The sequence below is a fragment of the Sturnus vulgaris genome, chromosome 9 (genome assembly GCF_052056855.1).
Source record: "Sturnus vulgaris isolate bStuVul1 chromosome 9, bStuVul1.hap1, whole genome shotgun sequence".
In the NCBI taxonomy this organism is placed as follows: Eukaryota; Metazoa; Chordata; class Aves; order Passeriformes; family Sturnidae; genus Sturnus; species Sturnus vulgaris.
In genome coordinates this window covers 15,261,534-15,281,824 of record NC_142251.1, presented here as the reverse complement: position 1 = coordinate 15,281,824, position 20,291 = coordinate 15,261,534, and the positions used below count along the sequence as shown (strand labels likewise).

At 37.1% G+C, this 20,291-nt stretch overlaps 1 protein-coding gene across 1 annotated transcript in view; it reads right to left on the bottom strand.

Moving 5' to 3' along the window:
- Positions 1-20,291, bottom strand: part of HS2ST1 (heparan sulfate 2-O-sulfotransferase 1) — a 75,527-nt gene that overhangs the window by 16,515 nt on the left and 38,721 nt on the right. The window contains exon 2 of the mRNA XM_014883892.2: positions 264-502. Coding sequence (XP_014739378.1) covers positions 264-502 — 239 coding nt within the window. The remainder of the gene's footprint in view (positions 1-263; positions 503-20,291) is intronic.

Here is a 20,291-nt window from a genome sequence, read left to right as displayed (position 1 = left end):
GGTCATTTCTACCCCAGTCATGCCCCCTTTTAGCTTTGTTTTTGTCCAATAAACAGACACCACATCCAGTAGCCAAGCAAAAACATAAACCTATTAAGAAATAATATTAATTCTCTACAAAGAAAATATGAAAACATGAGATTTATATTGGAAAATATGACAAAAAAGCCAAGTACATCAGATCACCCAAATTTGCAATATCACACTTTTCTTCCTGTGCTCTTCCCTTGTTTCATAAAGACATCCCAAATTCAGCAGCTTACCTGATCTTGCAGAGACATAACAGGATTATTTTTGGTTGTATTGATATGCAGAACATGGTATTTGTTCTTCGCACAGAGATCATAGGCAATATTTGTGAAAGACGTGCTGGCAGTCTTGGGTACTCTGTTGTAAATAATCACCACATCATCTTCTTCATCCAGTGTCACATCTTGTCGGGGACCATCTACTGTATGACGTTGCTCTATTTCTCTGACTTCATGCCTTGCAATAGCCCTTTCTGTTAAAGAAGAAAAATATAAAATTTCACCATAAGTGTCACCAATTCTTAAGTTCAAACCTTAGAACACAATCTGGTGAAAAGCAGTAACTCCTTAGCAATAAACAAAACACTTCCTGTACTACGTATTTCTGACATACCTGAACAAAACTTCATCAATAAAAATGAATGAAACACAGTCCAACGAAAAACACAGTCTAGAAAACAATATGCTTAGGGAACACAGACCACAGTCTGTGACTCACACTGATGTCACTGTTTTTAGTGTCATCATCTCTAAAGGAAAGTCTGTAATGCACAATGAAAGTGGAGATATCCCTGAAATACCCCACATAATTTCTACAATACCCCAAAAGTTAAAAATTATAACGGAAGAAACAAACAATTTGAAGAATATGAGCTTTCCAGAAATAGCAGAAATACTAACACCAAGAGACCACAGCCAAGTGACTGTGCAGAAACACTGTCATTCAGATGAAACCACTGGCTTTTTATTTCATTTGATACAAGCCCCAAGAGTAAAGAATTACAATAACTGGGGTTGCAAAAATTCAATTAGCTTTATTAATTTGAAGTTTGACAAGAATAGAAACAAGAGGTGCTTACAAAACAGGTAAAATTAAGGTGCGTGATCTCCGAATACTGAAATAACATCAAATACATTAAAAAGAAAGAAACATGGAAAGGCAGGCTATGAACAACACATTTTAGCAGAGTATTTTACAAATAATCCACCTTTCCTTTTATACAAAGGGCAATACTCAAGGGTAATCGAACATTGCTTCAAGTGCTAAAAGGTTATTTGGAAAATAAAACTCACAGCTTTTGCTTTTTTTGTGCTGTGGAAGATCAAATATCACATGCTGATTGAGACTCAGGTTTTTTTCTGTTCCAGATATGTTACTTTAATATAATTTGCAAGACAGATGTCAAAGCACTTTTTCTCATTCATTTATGGTGGTACTGCCTTTAATAATGTATTGTAAGAAATCTGCATTTGTCAACAGTGTAAGCTGAAGTTGTTATCACAAGAGTAACCTGTAATTCTGTGTATTATGTTCTTTTACAGGGTAGCTCTTTATGGATGACATGCTTTTAACAGCAGCAGCAGCTCTTGACCTTTACTTCCCTTGATTCTTTAGCCCAGCTCCTTCTATTCTCTTTCACCAAATCTCTTTATTTAATTATAACATAAATCACTTCTAAAGCAGAATCATCAAGCTGTGAATAGCCTACCCTGTAATTCTACGTAAATTGTCTTAAACCACAAACTTCCATCTGTCTGAAATGCTTCAAAGCTTAAACTCACTCACTCTCTCATATGCTCATATCTCACACCCCATAACTAAGTTACCTCAGTATGAAAATGTTTGTAGGAAATGCTTATTGAGAATATCTCAATTTTCCACATGACATCTGTTGCTCCCCACTACATCAGTCACAGTTTTTCCTCCTTCCTTTCTCATTTGCTACCTCTCCCATCAATGCTGGCAAACATCCTATTTTGGAAAGAGATGAGGCAACAGACTCAGGTTTCATCTCTCTGAAGATGGCTACAACAAAATGGGGCTGGCAACTGTCCCCTTCCTGCCAGTAATAGATTAGAGGAAGCATTTGGTAGGGAACATAGTTAACCATGTGGCTGCCCAAGGCTACATGGATACTGAATACCACCTAGAGAGGCTGAAATGAAACCAATTTAATTGGTATTTTCTACATCACAGTAGTAGATTTAAGCTAGATTTGAATCATAGCTGCACAGAACCCCAGGGCTGATAAAGGCTGGCTGGCACAGAGCTTCCTCTTTTACGTGAAAGAGAGAAACATTTGTGATGAAGAGACATGATTTGCAAGGGGATTGATGAGAAGTATTCCTCTAATGAGGTATTTTAAACCTTGATGATTCAAGAATTAGTGTGATAAGGGCACTTTAAAGACCATGCATAAGATATAAAAGCTGCATGATTGGATGCAATTAGCAGAAAGGCTATAGCATCCAACCACCTTCAGCTTCCCATGGCCAGGGGGAAAGCAAGAACTCAGGTAAGGAGCAGAAACTTCACAAGCCTGAAGTATACAGACTGTCCTATTATGAAAAAAAAGGAAGCTTCAAATTTCAAACTAAAACAAAAGCTGATCTTGGGGATGAAGCACTGAAATCACTTTTTTGAAATACTTGTAATAGCTAAAAAAACAAAAGCTTAAATGGAGGGAAGGATATAAACTGCTGAAATGCAAGGGAAATTGAAGTGAGAAGCAGAGGAAGCACCTGGAAACGTCTAACCTGCTCAGCCATTCTAAGGGCCTATTTCATTCTAGTCTATCAGTAATGCAGCAACAAAAATTTCAAGCTTTGTCGAAGTGCACACTTTTTCCCAGTCACAAATAGTCAGCAGCTTTTCCTGTGCAGTCAGGAAGCTCTTCTGATACTTACTGAAAAGTCAGTTTAACTCTTAAAATTATGGATATCAATTTTATTTATTGATAAGGTTGGTTAGTTAGTTTATTATTTGGAGAGGGGAAGAGGTCCAGTAATGGTAACATACAACTGAGAATAGTCTTTGGGACACCTAGGTAATCAAAAGTTAGAGAATTTGAAGAGTTCATGGGCATTTGATTAAATACTTCATTCGCTCTTCTATAAAATTTAAATAATCTTGGAAGTAGAAGCCCTGTAATGGCTGATAAATGGTTTATACTTACACATTTTTAGAGATATGGTAGAAAATGCAATGTATGCTTTAAAGACATTTTACATGTGGAAGACTGGGAGGAATATTTGCTAAATATATCATGTTTACCAAAAATCTCCTTAAGTGATACAACTGATTACAAGAATCTATCTACATAAAGTTGGACTGATTTCACTGAAAACAATTTTTAAAAATTTTAAAAATCAGGATGGGTGATTTCTTTCCTCTCAGAGATCCAGTGAACGAAATGTCCTACAGTCTCATTGCTTTCACTGCACTCTATTTAAACTTCGTGTTGTAGGAAAAACACCTATGCAAAATTATTAAGAACCAAATGCTTAAACAGGGTTAAGATCATACACTCTAAATTTCAAATTACATAACTACACCCACTTAAAAAGATATGCAGCATTTAGATAAGTGATACCTTTGAATACCAGACAGGTTTTCATAAAACTATAATACAGGATAATTTTAAGGCATAAGATATTCTGTCTCTCACTTGCTTATTATTGCTTGTTTAATTTCACTGTAATACACAATATAATTGCCATACTCTTGGGATAAACTCTGTTCTGTCAGCTGCAGTTGTCCTGCAAGCAAACTTTTACCAACTGCAAGGACAGTTTGCACGTAGGCAGTACCAATATGATCACTGTAATAACAGTTGCTGAACTGATTATTTACCAGCAGATGAATTCCTTGCAGAAAGTCCTTAGCTGGCTGAAGTAGCTGCTTTGCAAACAGTAGAACAAGTTTGTTTTCTCACCTATTTGTCTACATGTTCTTCTAAATCTGCCTTCATCCTATTTCTGTAACTCTGTCTCTTGGCATGACTTACATTTCTTGAGCCATCCTCTTATAGTAATAAGCCATAAAATACCATAGCTAGCAACAAATTGGTTTGCCAGTCACATGCCACCACAAAATAACTTATAATGGGCAAGTTATGTCTTCTTCAGCAGAAGCACTAATATCAACATTTCCCCCATACACCATCACTTCAAGGTCACTGCCCTTTCAAATCAAAGTAGTTTCTCAACAAGCTCAAAAGTTACTAACAAGAAACACTTGGGAGAGAAATGGATATACCAAGGATATCAACTAATAAAATCACCTGTGAAAATGCAGTGGACCGATACATACTTCTAAAAATATTTGAAAATCCAGCTGAACCATATTTATATAATTACAGAAACAAATTCACCAAAATGAAAATATTTAAATAATTACAGAAACAAATTACTGGGATCACAAGCAGTTATTAGTTTACATTCCTTGTACATTCAAACAGATGAATGTCTTAGGTAAAACAAGGTTATTAGCATTTACTTCAAATCCAAGTGTTAACTGCATAACTGCATACAAATATCTTCCCAAAGAAAATAGTGTGTCATGGATTTCAACAACCTGAAGATTAACAAAACCAAACATTTCAAATTCCTCACATTTTTCACAGAAGCGTAAGAACCTCCTGGGATTTCTGAACAAAGCAATCTATCAAAATCAGAAATTTTTCTTTACGCTCTAACTTAGCACTTACCACTTAATGAAAGACACATTTAGAGCCTTGCTGGCTGTCAAAATCAAGTTCAAGTAACTGGAAGAATAATTCAGAGGATACTGCTCTACTTTACCAAACCATGTTCTTTGTCCTCTACGTCTATTTTCCTTTCCTTGTATCTATCTACAGATATTATTTTGGCTCTCTCTTCAATATGTTTTGTGTGCCTGCCATGCTTCATTGTGAAAGCTCCCACTCACATGAAGGAAGACTCAGTCTTAAAATAAATTTTAGCTCAGCAGCCTTCAAGTGCTGCCCAACAGAAGAAAAAGACATAAATTCAAACTTCAGTCACGCTGGCTCGATGTGAAGGAACTGGACAGCCAGTCTTGACAGCACCACCCCTGAGCACGCTGTGGCTGTGTATGCACACTGCAGGATACCACGTTAAACCAATGAGCAGGTTTCTGCGAGTTGGGAACAGCACCGAAGCCAGCTGACTTGGTGTCTCAGCTTTCTTTCCACTCTGCTCCCAGGCCAGTTCGGCAAGCAGCTGGTGGCCTGAGGCACCGAGCAGCTCTCAAGCTGTTTCCCTGCCCAAAAGCTGCATTAAACACGACTGGCCTAAACACTGAACCCGAGCAGGACTGCAAACCTACTCACTATGGACTCCATAACCCTCTGATGAAGAATGAAAACTGAACACCACCTTAAAACTGAATCATAATCCTGTAGCAAAGTTAATGTTCTGAATCATTTTCAACACCCACCATATACACACAGCCTCCATCCATCACTGAAATGTGGCCTCCTCTGGGAGCTGTTCAGCAGTACACAACTTACAAACCAGAGTGAAGCTGTATGCAGGTATCAATACTTCAGGGATGGAGAGAAGAAGAGGAAGAATCAATGGTGCTATAACAGTTTATGGCCATGGAGGACTTGTGCCACTATACCCAATTAAATCTGAAGGAAAAATGCAGATTGAATTAATAAAAAGTGCCTAAAAATTAAATTTGTGCAAGGTATCAGTATTAACATACCAACTTTTTCAAAGACCTTAATAAATAACAACTCTACTGAGTTCTAGTTTTGAGCCCTATTAAGAGCAGAACCACCACGAGTTCTCTAGAAACTTCACAAGTTAAAGAACAACATGTATTTGTGGGCAAAAAATAATAAAAGATTTCTAAGAAACAAAACCGCAATTTAATTTAATTTTTTCAGCCACGCAGCAAGAATACTGGTACAAGCAGCAGCCCACTGCCCTTAGAGGGCAGATAGATGGTCCTACTGCATTCCCAGCCCCTCACATGCACTACCACCAATCACAGCTTCAGAAATTTTGGTTAACAACGATCCCATTCAGAGAATGACACTTGTGGAAAGCACTGCTACTGCCTTATGCAGTAGCCAGAACTTATTCTGCTTAAGAGAGTTACTTGTACCTTTTGCTTTTCTTCTCTGCTTAGATATTTATTTGTGTAATTCAGAACAACTTTTCTAATTAAAAATATCTTAACCCTTAAGGTATTTTAGTAATTTGCATTTTAGACAAAAAAGACTGTTGGTGTCATTTGCGAGTCTAGCTGTCTCAATCAGTCTACGAAATACCTGCTAAAACCTTTAATTTAACATTTCCCTTTAAAAAGTCTTCAAATTCAGGAGTCTTAGCACATTTGCACTCTGAACCCAGTTCTGACCTATAGCAAGCGAAGATCAAATGCAAAGCACAAACTAGGATGGAAACAGTAAAAAGCTTAAAACAATACCAGAAAAATAATTGAAAGTTTTTTATGTCAGGTCAAAACCCCACCTTTTCTTTCCCTTCTAAGAACTCTGCTGCCTTAGCGATGAGAAATTCTATTGACAAATTTTAGAAATTTTACCCCAGCTTGTTTATTTTCAAATAACGTATGAAAAGAAATAGGTATAAAAGGCATGTTGTAATAAACCCCAGGAGCTTAGTGACCAAGTAGAAGTCACTAATATTGCCAAAGCATTTTCTTTCGTAGTGGTTAAATGCACTTTCAGAACAGAAGTTCTGCACTTCAGCACTGTCCAGAGAGAAGAGAATTGTTTTCAAACTCCAAACTTTAAACTCCTACAAATGCTCACTGGAACTAGTTAAAGGAAAAAATACCTCCCCTCAGAAATCCCAACACAGACAACCCAAGCAGGCACTGAGATCATTAACTGGAATCTAATGCAGCAGCTGGCTGAAAATTAGAAGTAGCAATTCTGAAAAGCCTGCTACATTTCCATTGGCATTTGGTATCTGCCACTTTATTTCAAGACAGCATTTTTGCCAGGACTTCATTTTGAACATGTAAATAGAAGCATACTGATTAGTGAATAATACTGTTAAGGCTTTGTTTTTAAACTAAAAGACAAAAGGTTTACTCTTTACAATGAAATCACTATCCCACACGTACATCCAACCTGGTTTGAACATCAGAGCCCGCATTTCTCATTTTTCTGCAAATTTTGTTAAGGAAGGGAGATTAGGGTCTGACCAAGTAATTGCTTTCTTTATATTTCTTTTTTCTTAAGACTACAGTTAACATACAGCCTTATATATTTTTCTTCCAGCATTTCACTGCACAAAATATCTTAATTAAAGATTATATTGTGGCTCCTTTTCGATTTAAGACCAGCCATGTACTATTAAGTCAATCTGTCTCTTAGTAATAATATGTAGGACAGGTAATGGCCTACATCTCAAATTGTCATAGGAAGGGCAAAACTAGACAAAATCCCATGGGAAGTTAGATGAATTACATATAGAAATCAAAGTTTAGGTACCCCAACAAGCATGGTTATTCCCAGAAGTAATATGGCTTATAACAAACACTTCGGTAAAACAGCATCCAATAAAGCAGAAGAAAACAGAAGAACTTAAGTCCAAAAATTTGTAAATGCTTTAAAAGAAAAGGTGCATACTTAAAAAACACCTGCAGCTCTAACTACAGCATCACTGCTGTAACTCCTGACTACATCACTGCTATGACTTCATGTAATGCTAACTATAAAGTTAGGTAAAAATCTACAGAAGCAAAATGTTTAGGCACCATGATGTAGTAGTGTATTTAAAAATAAGCATATGTCAAGCAGCTCCATAAGCTTTTCAACTTTAGACTTATCTGCTTTGCTTGACCCAAGTGTTGAATTCAAGCTGATGAATTAGCATGAGAACAAACACAACAGTCACCATTCACCTCTGTTTTCTCCCAGTCACTTGCAATTTATTGTTTTGTTAGGACAAGTAAACAAATAGCTGTAAAGAGAAGGATGTAATCACATAATGAAAAGGTTTGTGGCTTTTCAGAATGCCAAAACTGTCAGTTAACTGTTATGAAGCACTGTGACTATAAGAGCAAAGAAAAATAAGTTGCAAACCAGGGATTTATTCTCTAAATAATAAACCTCAGGTGAGTATATAGCAGCAGGATTTACTCTTATTTATAGTGCCTTAACATCTTAATGCAGGTCTCCAGTGTTAGCAAGAAAAGTTAATGGAACTGTTTTCTACACGCATGCAGTTCTCACAAGCCTTCCACAATAAAAATATGCATGTCACTACTTCAAGAAAAATTCAATTCAAGCAGTGAAAAAGAGCAGATCAATATACAGTGTCTGACTATTTAGTAAGGCAGCCTGGAGACTGGTGCTTATTTATACGTGTTTGTTATTTATATTACTACATGAGATTTCTACAGCCATATAATAATTTACTTTTTAAAAAGGGTATTGACTAGCAAAAAACCAAAAAGGATCACTAAACTATCTGTTAAAATCATTGAAAGACGTATGTAAGGACAATACTGTAAGTCGCCATCAGGTTTAATAAAACTAATTGCTAAGATATACTGTTATTTGCAACATATTGCATTTATACCCCTGCTTGTCTTCACACATCTTGGCTAAACTAACCTAATCTGGAAAACAAGCTATTGCCATCTGGTCTAACAGCCAAAAAAAGGAAGACAGCAAACAGCACTGCCTTCTGATCAGAACGGCAGCTGACGTGGTTAAGGTAGAAGAGCCAAACATTTTACTAGGAATCTTAGGAAGTTAGAGCACCAAGAATAACCCTACAAGAACTCTGTGTAGCACCAACAGATAGAGCGTGATATTTGCTGAATTGACACTGGCTATGTATAGATTCAGAATTTACAGTGATAAACATTATTTCTAACCTTAATGTTGTTACAGGAGTTTGCGTAAAACAGAAGTTTTATAAAAAGTTTTTTTTAATAAAGTTTAAAAAAAAAAAACAGAAACGAGCCTGCATGCTGCGTAAGCCCCATGGTTAAGTCATTACAGAATTAATTTTAATTAAATTTTAAAAATACTGACTAGATAAGCCCTCTATTGTATTTTTTTGTTTTCTTTATGGAAACCATTTATCTTGGTCTTAGCTTCATTTAAGAACTTCAATTTAATTCTATACCTTGGTTGCTTTATAGTGAAATCAGAAATTTTATTTTTCCCTCAAAAATGTGACTTGTTAATCAAGGTATTTGCTACTTTATGCAGCTAAAATATCAACATGGATAAAAAACAACTTCTTGATCTTTTTTCCAGTCGAAGGTCTGCCGCCTAAAGACCTCATCTGCAATGGAGATCGAAAAGATAAGCATGAATAAAGACAAGCTCTAACATATAGACCACTTAAAAATTACATTTCACGAACATCACAGTCATTTTAAGTAAATGAAAGTACAAAAGCCCCCCTATTTTTAATTATATGCTAGAATTACAACAAACACAAAATTAAAAGTTTTTAACTATCCCTAGATAACTCTTTTTGCCGTATCCTTCCTCTCTTCACACTTAAGTTCAAGCTATTCTCAGGCAGATCTAGGAATAAAAATACAGGCAATATCAACCTGGTTCCTTCACAAATAAAATAATCACTTGCTTTAAGGGGAGCCTCTCCCCTTTGACTTTCAGAGGATTCAAAGGAGCAGAGGCCCTGGGGACTCAAGGGAACATAACAAAGAAGCCCTCTCAACATGTATCCTCCCTAGCCCTACTCTGGAAGTTCAGCTGGACTTTTATGAGAGAAGTCCACATGAAATCCCCAATACGAGTTTGAAACCAGGCATTATAAAACATTTGGGACACAACTAGCAGCTAATGCAAAGCTTCCACAACCATGCCAAGAAACAGTGGCAATTATATTTCAAATACTTGCATATCAACATCATTACTGTAAAACTCCTTGCAGCAGACATTGATTAGAAAAATCAAAATTATATACAAGTAAGAGCTTGGCCTCATTTCATGTCAGGGTGATATGGAGCTCCTTGTGCTTGGTAAAAACAGAAACAGTCCAGGCTAGTGATCTGTACAGTAAGGTGGTTTTGTACAAAAAACTTCCCTCTGGCAGGAGAGCCAGCTGGCTCATTGAAAGCCTCTTGGTGTTAATCCTGATTTAGATTGGATTAAGCTTTTTAATTAAAAGTAATTCTTTTTCTACATGCATGAGAAATATTCTGGTCTTCTCCCAAATCTTTTTTTTTAAGAAGAAGGACCATTTGATGAAAATTTGTCCAGAACAAAAGAGCAAACAATTCCTTCAACTGCATCTCAGGTAGCTGTTACAAAGAGCTAAGAAACAATTACAGCCCCTTGCTCATTACTTTGGTCCCACAGCAGTGAGGGATACAAGAGATTTGTATTCATCAGTCTCTACCAATGCTTCCTGACCACAATATAGCATAATTATTCATTACCAGAAGACATATCACTACTGAACTTAGTAAAAGTCAGAACGGCAGAATGTTATTCTGGGTAAGGCAATGCCAGTGAAATAAAAGTCAAAAACAATTACCCCAGTAAGTCCAGAGAAAAAGAGGAATCTAGATTCTCCTTTAGTATTTCAAATTCATTCAAATACTCCTTTTATGACAAAAAAGTTGATTTAATTTTACATACTGTTTTGTTCGCAGTCAGAATTGCACAGCATGTAAAGAGTTGAGTGGTCTTGAGAAAAAACCAAACCACCTCAAACCAAACACTAGGAACACTCACATTTTTGGTCAGATTATCTTTTGCAGACATTAAGACTTTCAGTTGTCAGATCTGGTTTTATTTTATACAAGCAAAGTAATCTGCTTCCAACAATAGTCAATAGGCTAAAATCTAGCATTAACCCATTTCTGATAAGGCTGAAACCTGCAGAGCTCTATAAGGCAATAATCCTTTTGCTGCCATTGAGAGTGGAAGTGTTTTGAGCTGTCAATACCAAGGCACTGGTGATATTTTAACTTGATTTTAAAGAAATATGACATAGTCAGAATGGCTATGAATAGCAATACTAAAACTCTGTTTTAAAGAAAAGGTTTGTGGAAGCTTCATAGGCTGAGTTCCCAATGATGCTGTGACATTGACAAGTCTGTGCCCTCACCAGAGATGCAGGCATTGGTCAGAACAGCTATAACACTTGTATGCCAGGATGAAAGCTACTGAATTAATCTAAAACACCTCTCTGTTCTTCACATCTCCATTCAAGAACCCAAACTCTCCTCAGGTGCTTTTGGTTTAAGTCTCCAGTGACCATCAATAGTTTCTGTATTTATGATTTAAATTTCCCTTGCTGTTGCATTAAGTCTCAATCCTCAAATTCCATAAGCCTCAATTACTATTTTTGCATATATAGGTTCAAAATTTCATTTTTATGCTAACGAGTTGCAACCATGTAAGGATATACATATATATATATATATATATGTGTATATATATTAATATGTGTTGGTAATTCAAATAAAGCATGTATGAAAAAATACATAAGTCTTCCCTTCTGCTATATGAAATGGAAGTTACTACTTCAGAATTTTAAATCAGAATGATATTTTAATCCAAGCCATTACTAGCAGGAGGGGCTACAAAAGCACTACTATAAACTTCCATGGGAGGATATACTGATATATCCTGATTTTTGTAAGAAATTCATTATTTATCTGGGATACTTCAAAGTAAAAAATACCACTGGTGAATTCTCATGATACATCACCTTCCAGATATATGTTAAATAGTGAAGTTGCTCTTCAGACTGAGTGAGCAAAGAGAAACCTGAAAAGAACTTCTTTGTCATGATACAGACTCTCTGGTTACATTGTTACACAATAAAATAGCATAAAATAAAGTTAAAAAATAAATAAATGCAAATAAATTGAACTTTGACTCACGATAGTCAGCAAATTTAATTGCAGTGGTTAAAGAGGGAACTACCCATGTGACAACAGTGCTCAGAAGATATGAATTGTAGGAACAATTCATACACAAGTTTGGGCAGAAAAGGAGGGAAAGCCAACAGGTAATAGTCCTCTATAGTATCATGTGGTGCAAAGGAAGCCCCATGATGAGTAAACACTGAAAATGTGCATACTCTCATCCTTCAACTCCTCCGTTACTGTTCCAAATCTACTTCATCATTTTTATCTTCTTCTCAAATTCACAGTTTACCCTTAAAAAGGCAGAAACACTACGGCTGCACATAAGTTGTAAAAACCAACCTCCCTTGCTCATATTAAAATAATTTCTGAAGTCATATTACTTCTATGTTCCTAGATTAAAGTAACTTCTTAGTTTCCAAACAACCACCTCAAAATATTTTCACACCTCTTCTGACACTTAGTTCATATCAAATTATCTTTTTCTCAGGAAGGCAAGGGTATCTTGGGCTGACATCAATATGCAGGATTAAAACTGACTCAGGGTAAAAATTCCCACTACGTTTCATACATCACACTACCAATGAGAAAATTGGTCACTTTTCATCCAAAGGAAATTCTGTATCTAAATTATTGTAGATCAGGATTTCACATCTCTATACACTACTAGCCTATGACCAGTTGAGAAGATAACTCTCAAGCAAGATACAGGGCTGTACCACAGTACCTATGTATAGCTATATTGCACAAAACTAAGTCAAATTTAAGAGTTTATTCTGTGCAAGTGGCCTCTCCTCTGTGTGCCCAAATGTGAACATATTATCCCAATAAATAAAATAAAACTCCCAATAAATAAAAAATAAGAATCCCAATAAAAATGGTGATTTGGTTAAAGTAGCAGCCATTTATTCCAGAGGCTATGGAAAAGACCCCTCTCTGTAGTCAATGTCACAACACTGTAACTACAACAGGTTGTAGAAATTTCACTTGACTTTATGCATGGCACTTAAAAAGTATCTGGAACTTCAATAATTTTGTATGCCCCATGAACTATTTCAACCTGTTCTTCAGCTGAGGTACAATTTCTGTAATATACTGACTTCTAAAAACTGTATTTACAGTTGTACAGAGTAAGTTCTATTTCAAAATACATTTCCTGTTGAACAAAAAAGTATTGAGCTGCCACAGCTCTGCTCTGCTTTCGTGCCTTCCAGCTGCTCAGACGTGGAAAAAGAGTTGGTTTAGGTATTGTGAGGTTCTGTTTTTAAATCATGCCTCTCAACATGTATAAGCAAAGGAGTTTCCCGCTGCTGCTCTCCGAGAAGGAGAAGGTGACTGTGCCTCAGAGCACAGCAGAGCTCCTGACACCACAGGGAGCTGTGCCGTGCCTCGCTGGGGTAATCACTGACACAAGCTGAACGGCGCTGTCTGAGCCGTGCGAGTCAGACTGGCTGTCTCTGCACATCTGTTGTGGATATAAGCATTTGAGAACAATCCCTGCTTTGAGATAGAGGCATTTGAGAACAAGCCCAGATACGAACTCATCCAGTATATTCATCAAAAAAAGCAGTTGAATCCAATGGCTTTCATTTTCCAAAATGATAGAGACACACTCCCTCATGACTACAAACGTGACTAGTTCCAAGTTCCCAACTTGAGATGGAATACTCCCAGTTCCTGTGTGAAGGGTCACCCTGCGCAAAGCACACAGCCACAGGAGGCAAACCATAGGAAATCAGCTTACCCATTGAGAACTGCTCTGAATTGGGAACAACTGAGCTGCAAAAACCCATAGAAATTCACATTCATGCCACTAAACCACTGCAACAAACTTGGTGAAAGGAAATTCACCATGGATATGAAACACATTTTTTCAGGAAGTGAGAGCTCTTCATAATAATAATTTATGCTGTTACAAAGCTAAACCTCACTAGGTTGAGCACAGTTCTGCCTCTCAGAGGCACTTTCAGCCCAATGTGGAAGTCACAGACAGCATCCTGGCTCATTTAACACACAGTACAGCTGTCCTTAAATTAGTCCTAAACCGATAAATAATAAAATGATTCGTCATGTTAATCTTATTATTCAGATTATCATTGCATGTGAAAGCAGGAAACTCTCAGGCAGTACAGGTATTTTAAGGTAACTTAATTGCCAAGTTTATGAAGAAAAGCAGCAATAATTTACCATTTATCACAGAACAGTTTGGGTTGGAAGGGGCCTTTAAAGGTCATCTAGTCCAACTCCCCTGCAGTGATTTACAGTCAGTTGTGCACAAATCAGGACTGATGTGATGAAGATCAGGAATAACACAGGTGAGGTTTTTATTCGCTGTCTTGTTTTCTCACCGTACAGGAACACGTGGTTCTCATTACCAAAGTCCTTCCCAGCTGGGAGGGGTGGAAATTTTCACTGTAAAACATACGCTGACACACAGCTTTCAAAAGCTAGGGTTTTAACAGTTTTATCAATTTGTCTAAATCACCCGAGTTCTCAGAATTAAAATTGTATCTGTTACAATAAATGCTCTTTAGTCTAGTCCTCACTAGCTGACAAACACACTGCAGAGATCACAGAAGTTTGTGACTAAGAAACATTTTAGCAATTTTCCTGTTTCTTGCCTACCTGAATCTAAGAACACATTTTATTTTCTTGTTTTACCACAGTAGTACAACTATGCAGACCTTTTTTTTTTTAAAAATACTGTCACTAAAAAGATGAGGCACTATCTTTGCTAATTAGTGAGAACTTTTGCATCAAGGAAGCTGTCTTTAAAATGAGTTCTGTGTCTTCAAAATTATATAAAGTACTCATTTAAGAAAATAATTAGTATGTACAACAATCACTTGAAAGCCTGTCTCCTGCTATAGGACATTTCCATTGGGCAGCAATCTGGACTGCATTATAAGACACTATTATACATGAACAGATGGAAATCATAAACTGATATTTAGCTACAGATTTCCTGTCAGAAACTTATATAAAAAGAAAAGAAAGAAATATGCTTAACATTTTCCATTAGCCAACACCAAATCACTGAAAAAAACAGAGGCATATATGTAGCAGCAACTTATTTTAATCCATTCTTTTCATGCCCCTTACATATCAGATAATCTTATTTAGGCCTATGTTTTTATCCTTAGGGACACAATACAGGATCAAAACCAATAAACTACCCATGAAAGAACATACACTTCAGTTACAATTAAAAATTAAGACTTCTCAGGTATGAATTCTTACTTTTGGCTGAAAATCAGTAGAAGCCATTGAAGTGCTACAGTGCTTCACAGGTTTGTCAGAACTGATTATTGTATCACAGTCCAAAAATGTATTAAACATTCCCATTATAAGCTATAATGAACTGTCTTGGCTAGAATAGTAAACATTTTGTTTATATTACTCACATATGAAAGGAACTCAAGTTGCAAAGATTAAGGTATGTAACATCAAATTAGCATGAAAATAAACTGCTCCCTTCATTTAAGGGCAAAGTAATATCAGCTGTTGCAATCAATATGACTATTTTGAAATACAGTATTGTCTTGGACTACACATAATCAGAACCTTCTGCTTCACTTCCAGGACTTAAAAAGAAAAGAAAATATTAATGCTATTAAAACACAATACAGAGATCATCAGTTGCTCAACACGCCATCCAAGAGGAATGGGGAGTATGGGAGGTAAGGTACAGATCTCATCTGGGTCATGGGAGCTGCATTTCACAACTGATAAAACTGATAACTTCAACTACCTGAAAACTAAAAAAAAAAACTCCAAAATATTATTTCATAAAACTTCAGAACACATTAAGTACCACATAAATGTTTCCTTTTGCATGTAAGTCACCAGTAGTGTAAGTATACAGACTGAATTTGCTATTTTCTTCATGGATTTACCAATGAGAGTGTGTAATGTTATTCTTCTACTCATTCAGCTTCTTTAATTTCATTTTTCTTTCTGCCCAAACACAATACAAGCAAAGGAATATACAGTCTTTCAATGGTCTTAAAGACAAACCAACCTTCAATATCACTGATGACCTCCAAAAGGATTTGAATATTACTTATTCAAATTATTATTTGAGTATTGCTTACTTTTAATTGCTTCATATAATAATACTAATAATATATAATAATACTTACTATTAATTACTTCAGGCTAACAACACTTAGAGCTTCAGGCACAACCAAGAGAAGATACCTAATTCCCCATTTCATGTGGTGAATTCATTAGGTCAAACTGCACTAAACACAGGGAGGAAGGAAAAGAATTTGAAAGAAAAAGTATCAATTAGAGTATGTTGTGTTATTCCATACTCCACTAAAGAGCCAACACTGAATCCAGAATTTCTGATTTGTACATAAATTCACATACAGTTGCATAAAAGTTAAAGGAGTCTGTGTTATTTACTGAGAGCTAGGAATAGTCTACACAAAGTAAATCTGGCAGCTCAGAGCTATCTCAAACTTACCCTTGGGAAGGGCACCAGAATTCTGCAATATTTGTCTGGATGCAGCTAATAAGCCTAGTCATTCATAATTAACAATGTTCTCCTTTTATTTTACATTATGCAGCTGAGTAAGAACTTGTCTTCAAACTGGGGAGAAGGAATCTGAAGGTTTATTGAAAACCACCATTAAAACACTACCACAGCTCTAGCAAGTGAAGTTAAAATAAAAATAGCCATAAAAAAAAAAAAAAAAAAAACACTAAAAAAAGTGGGAAACCATGTTAGGGAGCAGAAAAATATACCCTTGTATACTGCAATGAAAGAACACCAGGTACTTTTGATGGTTAACCAGATGCACTGGAGGTAAAGAAGTAGTGCAACTTCCAAACAAATAAACAAAATTATCAGCAGTTTCAAAAGCTTTTAGAAGTCTTTTTAGATAGCTTTTAATAGACTTGAATGGGAACACTCTGAGGCCAGAAAGCAGTGATCAGCCCGAGGATCCTATCTTCCAACCATTAGGCTTATGCAATCTACTGCCTCAGCCTTTTTTCTATGGTTGCTTTATCCAAGAATAAACACAAATATTTGTTTATAAAGCCGCAGGAATTTGAGGGAGAATGGACATGTGGCTTTCTCTATCAGAAGAATTATAGTCTTCATCTATCTTTTTATATGCAAGGCAGTTGAGATAACGTTAAGTCTTGTCCTAATGGATTTTGTTTTAGTATCTTCCAGCTCAGAGGTAATATAACATGACATACAAAAGGCTTGTGAACAGACTGAGAGCACTGGGGACATCACTTCAGCTCCCCTTAAACTCCCTCCAAGCACAAACTTCTGCTCTACAAAACATACCTATTATTATAAAATTACTCAAGATATTTCTTTGCCCATTTATTAGAGACTGAATAGGAACCAAGAATACAGAGCCGCTGGTCTACTCAGAGAAAGTTTACTACCATGTAGCAATAGATCCAAGTGAGGAACTAGAGGATCTTTCAATATACTTGGTATTTGTGCTGGCAGACACAAGTAACAGTAAACAAGTTTTCTGATTGCAGACGTATAAACTAAAGGGAAAGAATACTTCATCCAATTCCTTTCTTCTCAAAGCTCGGCCACTGGGAAAACAGAGCACTTACTTCTTGTAGGGGAAAAAGGACCTAGTACTCAATTGTAGTACATCCTAAAACACATCCCAAACAAAAAAGCTCCACCCAAAGTAACTCCCTGCCACCAACACCAAAACCTGCTGATCACTACATGACTATGCCAAGTACTTCGTAATGAAGTTCACAGTTGTGAGTTTTCACCTACAATGACCCTACTTGTGTTCTGTTCACAGCTATCAGTGTCTTCTCAAAAACACCTTGTGTGACACCTCTCACTGCTGTCATTTTAAGCACCAAGCCTGCAGCTGTTCAGTTTCCAGTGTCACATCTCGCCAGAACTTCCTAAACCCTCTGAAGCTCCTACTCCTCTATCTTAAACACACCCAAATGTTAAGATGCCCACATACAAGTTGCTGTTGCCTAGTTTCCATTAACAACTAAAAATAAAGTAACAGGAATAAAGCTAAACACTTAAGGATAGAAACACTATTATTCTGATCTAAGAAAATCCACATTTATCAATTGATGCAGAAGCAGTCTCCAAATTAAGACAATGGCAGTTGAAAGACAATTCCCCTTGGTCAATCACACCTATAGAAAATAAACAACAAGTATGTTTTTATTTCAGTTAAAAGAAGAGTTTTGTTCTATTTTGCATTTCACAAATTTTATCCCTTAGCCAAAATTTGCTACCTCAACTTTAATTAGTTACAGTTTATTCTGCTTTAAAACCCAGCAGGCAAACTGAACCTCTCCATGCTGTCCCCTATCCCCTGCCTCCGACAGCGGAGGAAACACTGGGAAAGACTGTAAGATGGAATCACAGTTTACTGAACAATCGCAATAACAACAATATTAATAAAAGCGTACAAAAGCGTGTTTTACTCCCAACACGGGATTCACCACAGAGCAACCAAAAACGATCCCGGAAAACAGCAGCGAGTGTGGTTTCCCAAAGGGAAAAAACGCTGTGCCTGCGGTACATGGGCAAACAAAGGCTTAACTTCCCCCAGCCCCAAACCAGCAGGAGAACAGGGACAAGGCAGAACCTGCAGGGACCTGACAGGGCTCCGGAACAAGTGAGCAGATCTCCTGCCTTGGCGGCAGCGGGGCTGAACACTGGGCGTTCCGCCTGCAGCGGCGGCGGCCACACCGGGCCCCGCGCCGCTCTCTCCCTTCGCTCTTCCTGGGAGCCACATCCTGGGCTCGCCGGCGCTGTCTTTTCAGCACCAAACCACAACACCGGCAGCTCAGAGCAAAGGGAAAAGGAGTCACCAGCTGTGGAGAGGGGCTCGGTCCGCCAGGCTGACCCAAAGCCGCACTCCCGTCCCTCGAGCCCGACCTTTGGGCTCCCGCTGACACCGCAGCCGCACCGTGACACGGGGGGTGCGGAATCAAACAGCGCTGAAACTCCAGCCCTTTTCTCTACAACCACAATAATGTTTCGCAAGGCATTTACCTCTAGTAATCGATATACACCTCCTGAAAAAATCTCACTTGCACCCTGAAGAAGTTGTGAACACTACAGAAACAAATCACTTGGAAGTATTTATTCTTAAGCTCTCGTATATGTCAAGTTCTAGATAATCACTACGCTGTGGCAAATGAAACTATTTGGGTTTGTTTCAGTTGCGTTTGTTTTCTGCTCCATGCTGTATTTTTAGAGATTTAACTCTCAATCCAAGTTAGTCATACGCATTTTTATACCTATATTTTGAGACAGAAAAAAAAGAAAAATTCTTTTACAGAATAAAACATTGATATAGTACCGTGAAGATGACTAATATACAGGCTAGGTGCTTGAGACAGCTTCTACTTCAATCATCATTTCCCTATTCAACTATTCTGTAAAATGAAAACAACCCTTGACTGACAAAAAATACAAAAATGTCAAACTAAAAGATTTGTTCAAGTTCCAGACATGCAATATTCTGCTGCTCATACTGGTGGTCTATATGCAACAGATATAGCATACTTATGCAAATGAAACTTTTGCTAAGGGATCAATTTCTCCATCCTTGAAGCACAGAGACCCAGTAGAATATCTTGTAGCACCAAAATCAGAACTTCCTTTGAGTGAAAATATTTTATCAGTAAAAAAATTTAAATACGCTCATGTATATTTGAAAGAATGTGTTCAAGACACTAAAATTCTGATTTCAACGTGAAAATAATCACTCTCCTGTCTGTCACAAGGAGAGCCCATTGTCAACATCTATTTTGGAAGCAACTATTATATATCAGCTTTGCAATGCTCTTCCCAGCACTGAATGAATGCAAAGGTTCACAACAGTGAACTGTTAATTCATGTCCTTTCAGAAAGAAACTGGACAATTAAAACGTTGCTCTTCCTTCTCAAAGCAAAGCACACCATCATATTCTCATTATATAACTTCAGCTAACATGTACATTTTGTACACCAGTCAAACTCTCTGTAAAATCTAACCCAGTAATTATCTTTATGAAGCTGGTCATTAAACTTGTGCTTTATTACCAGAATGTCTGTTTCCTTCAAAGTATTTATAGTAGAGGTGATAACATATCTCCTGCTTTTGTTTACCTTTCCTGAAATTCCAGATGCCAGTGCAGTATTTGTCAACTCCTTTGGCTTCTCAATTACTGCACAGAAGAGCTCAGGTAGACAGAGCAGAGCCTGAGAAGAACCATCCCTAACAGGAACCAGGAATGAGGCATGGGCCATGTGTCTGCTCCTCCTCAGCCTCTTGTCACAAGCCTATCTCCATCAGTGGCTTATGCCCTGGCAGACCACGAACATGTGACAGAGGTTTCAATGAAGACACAGGAAAGAGCTGAAGGAAACTGAGGACTGATGCACATTTTCAATG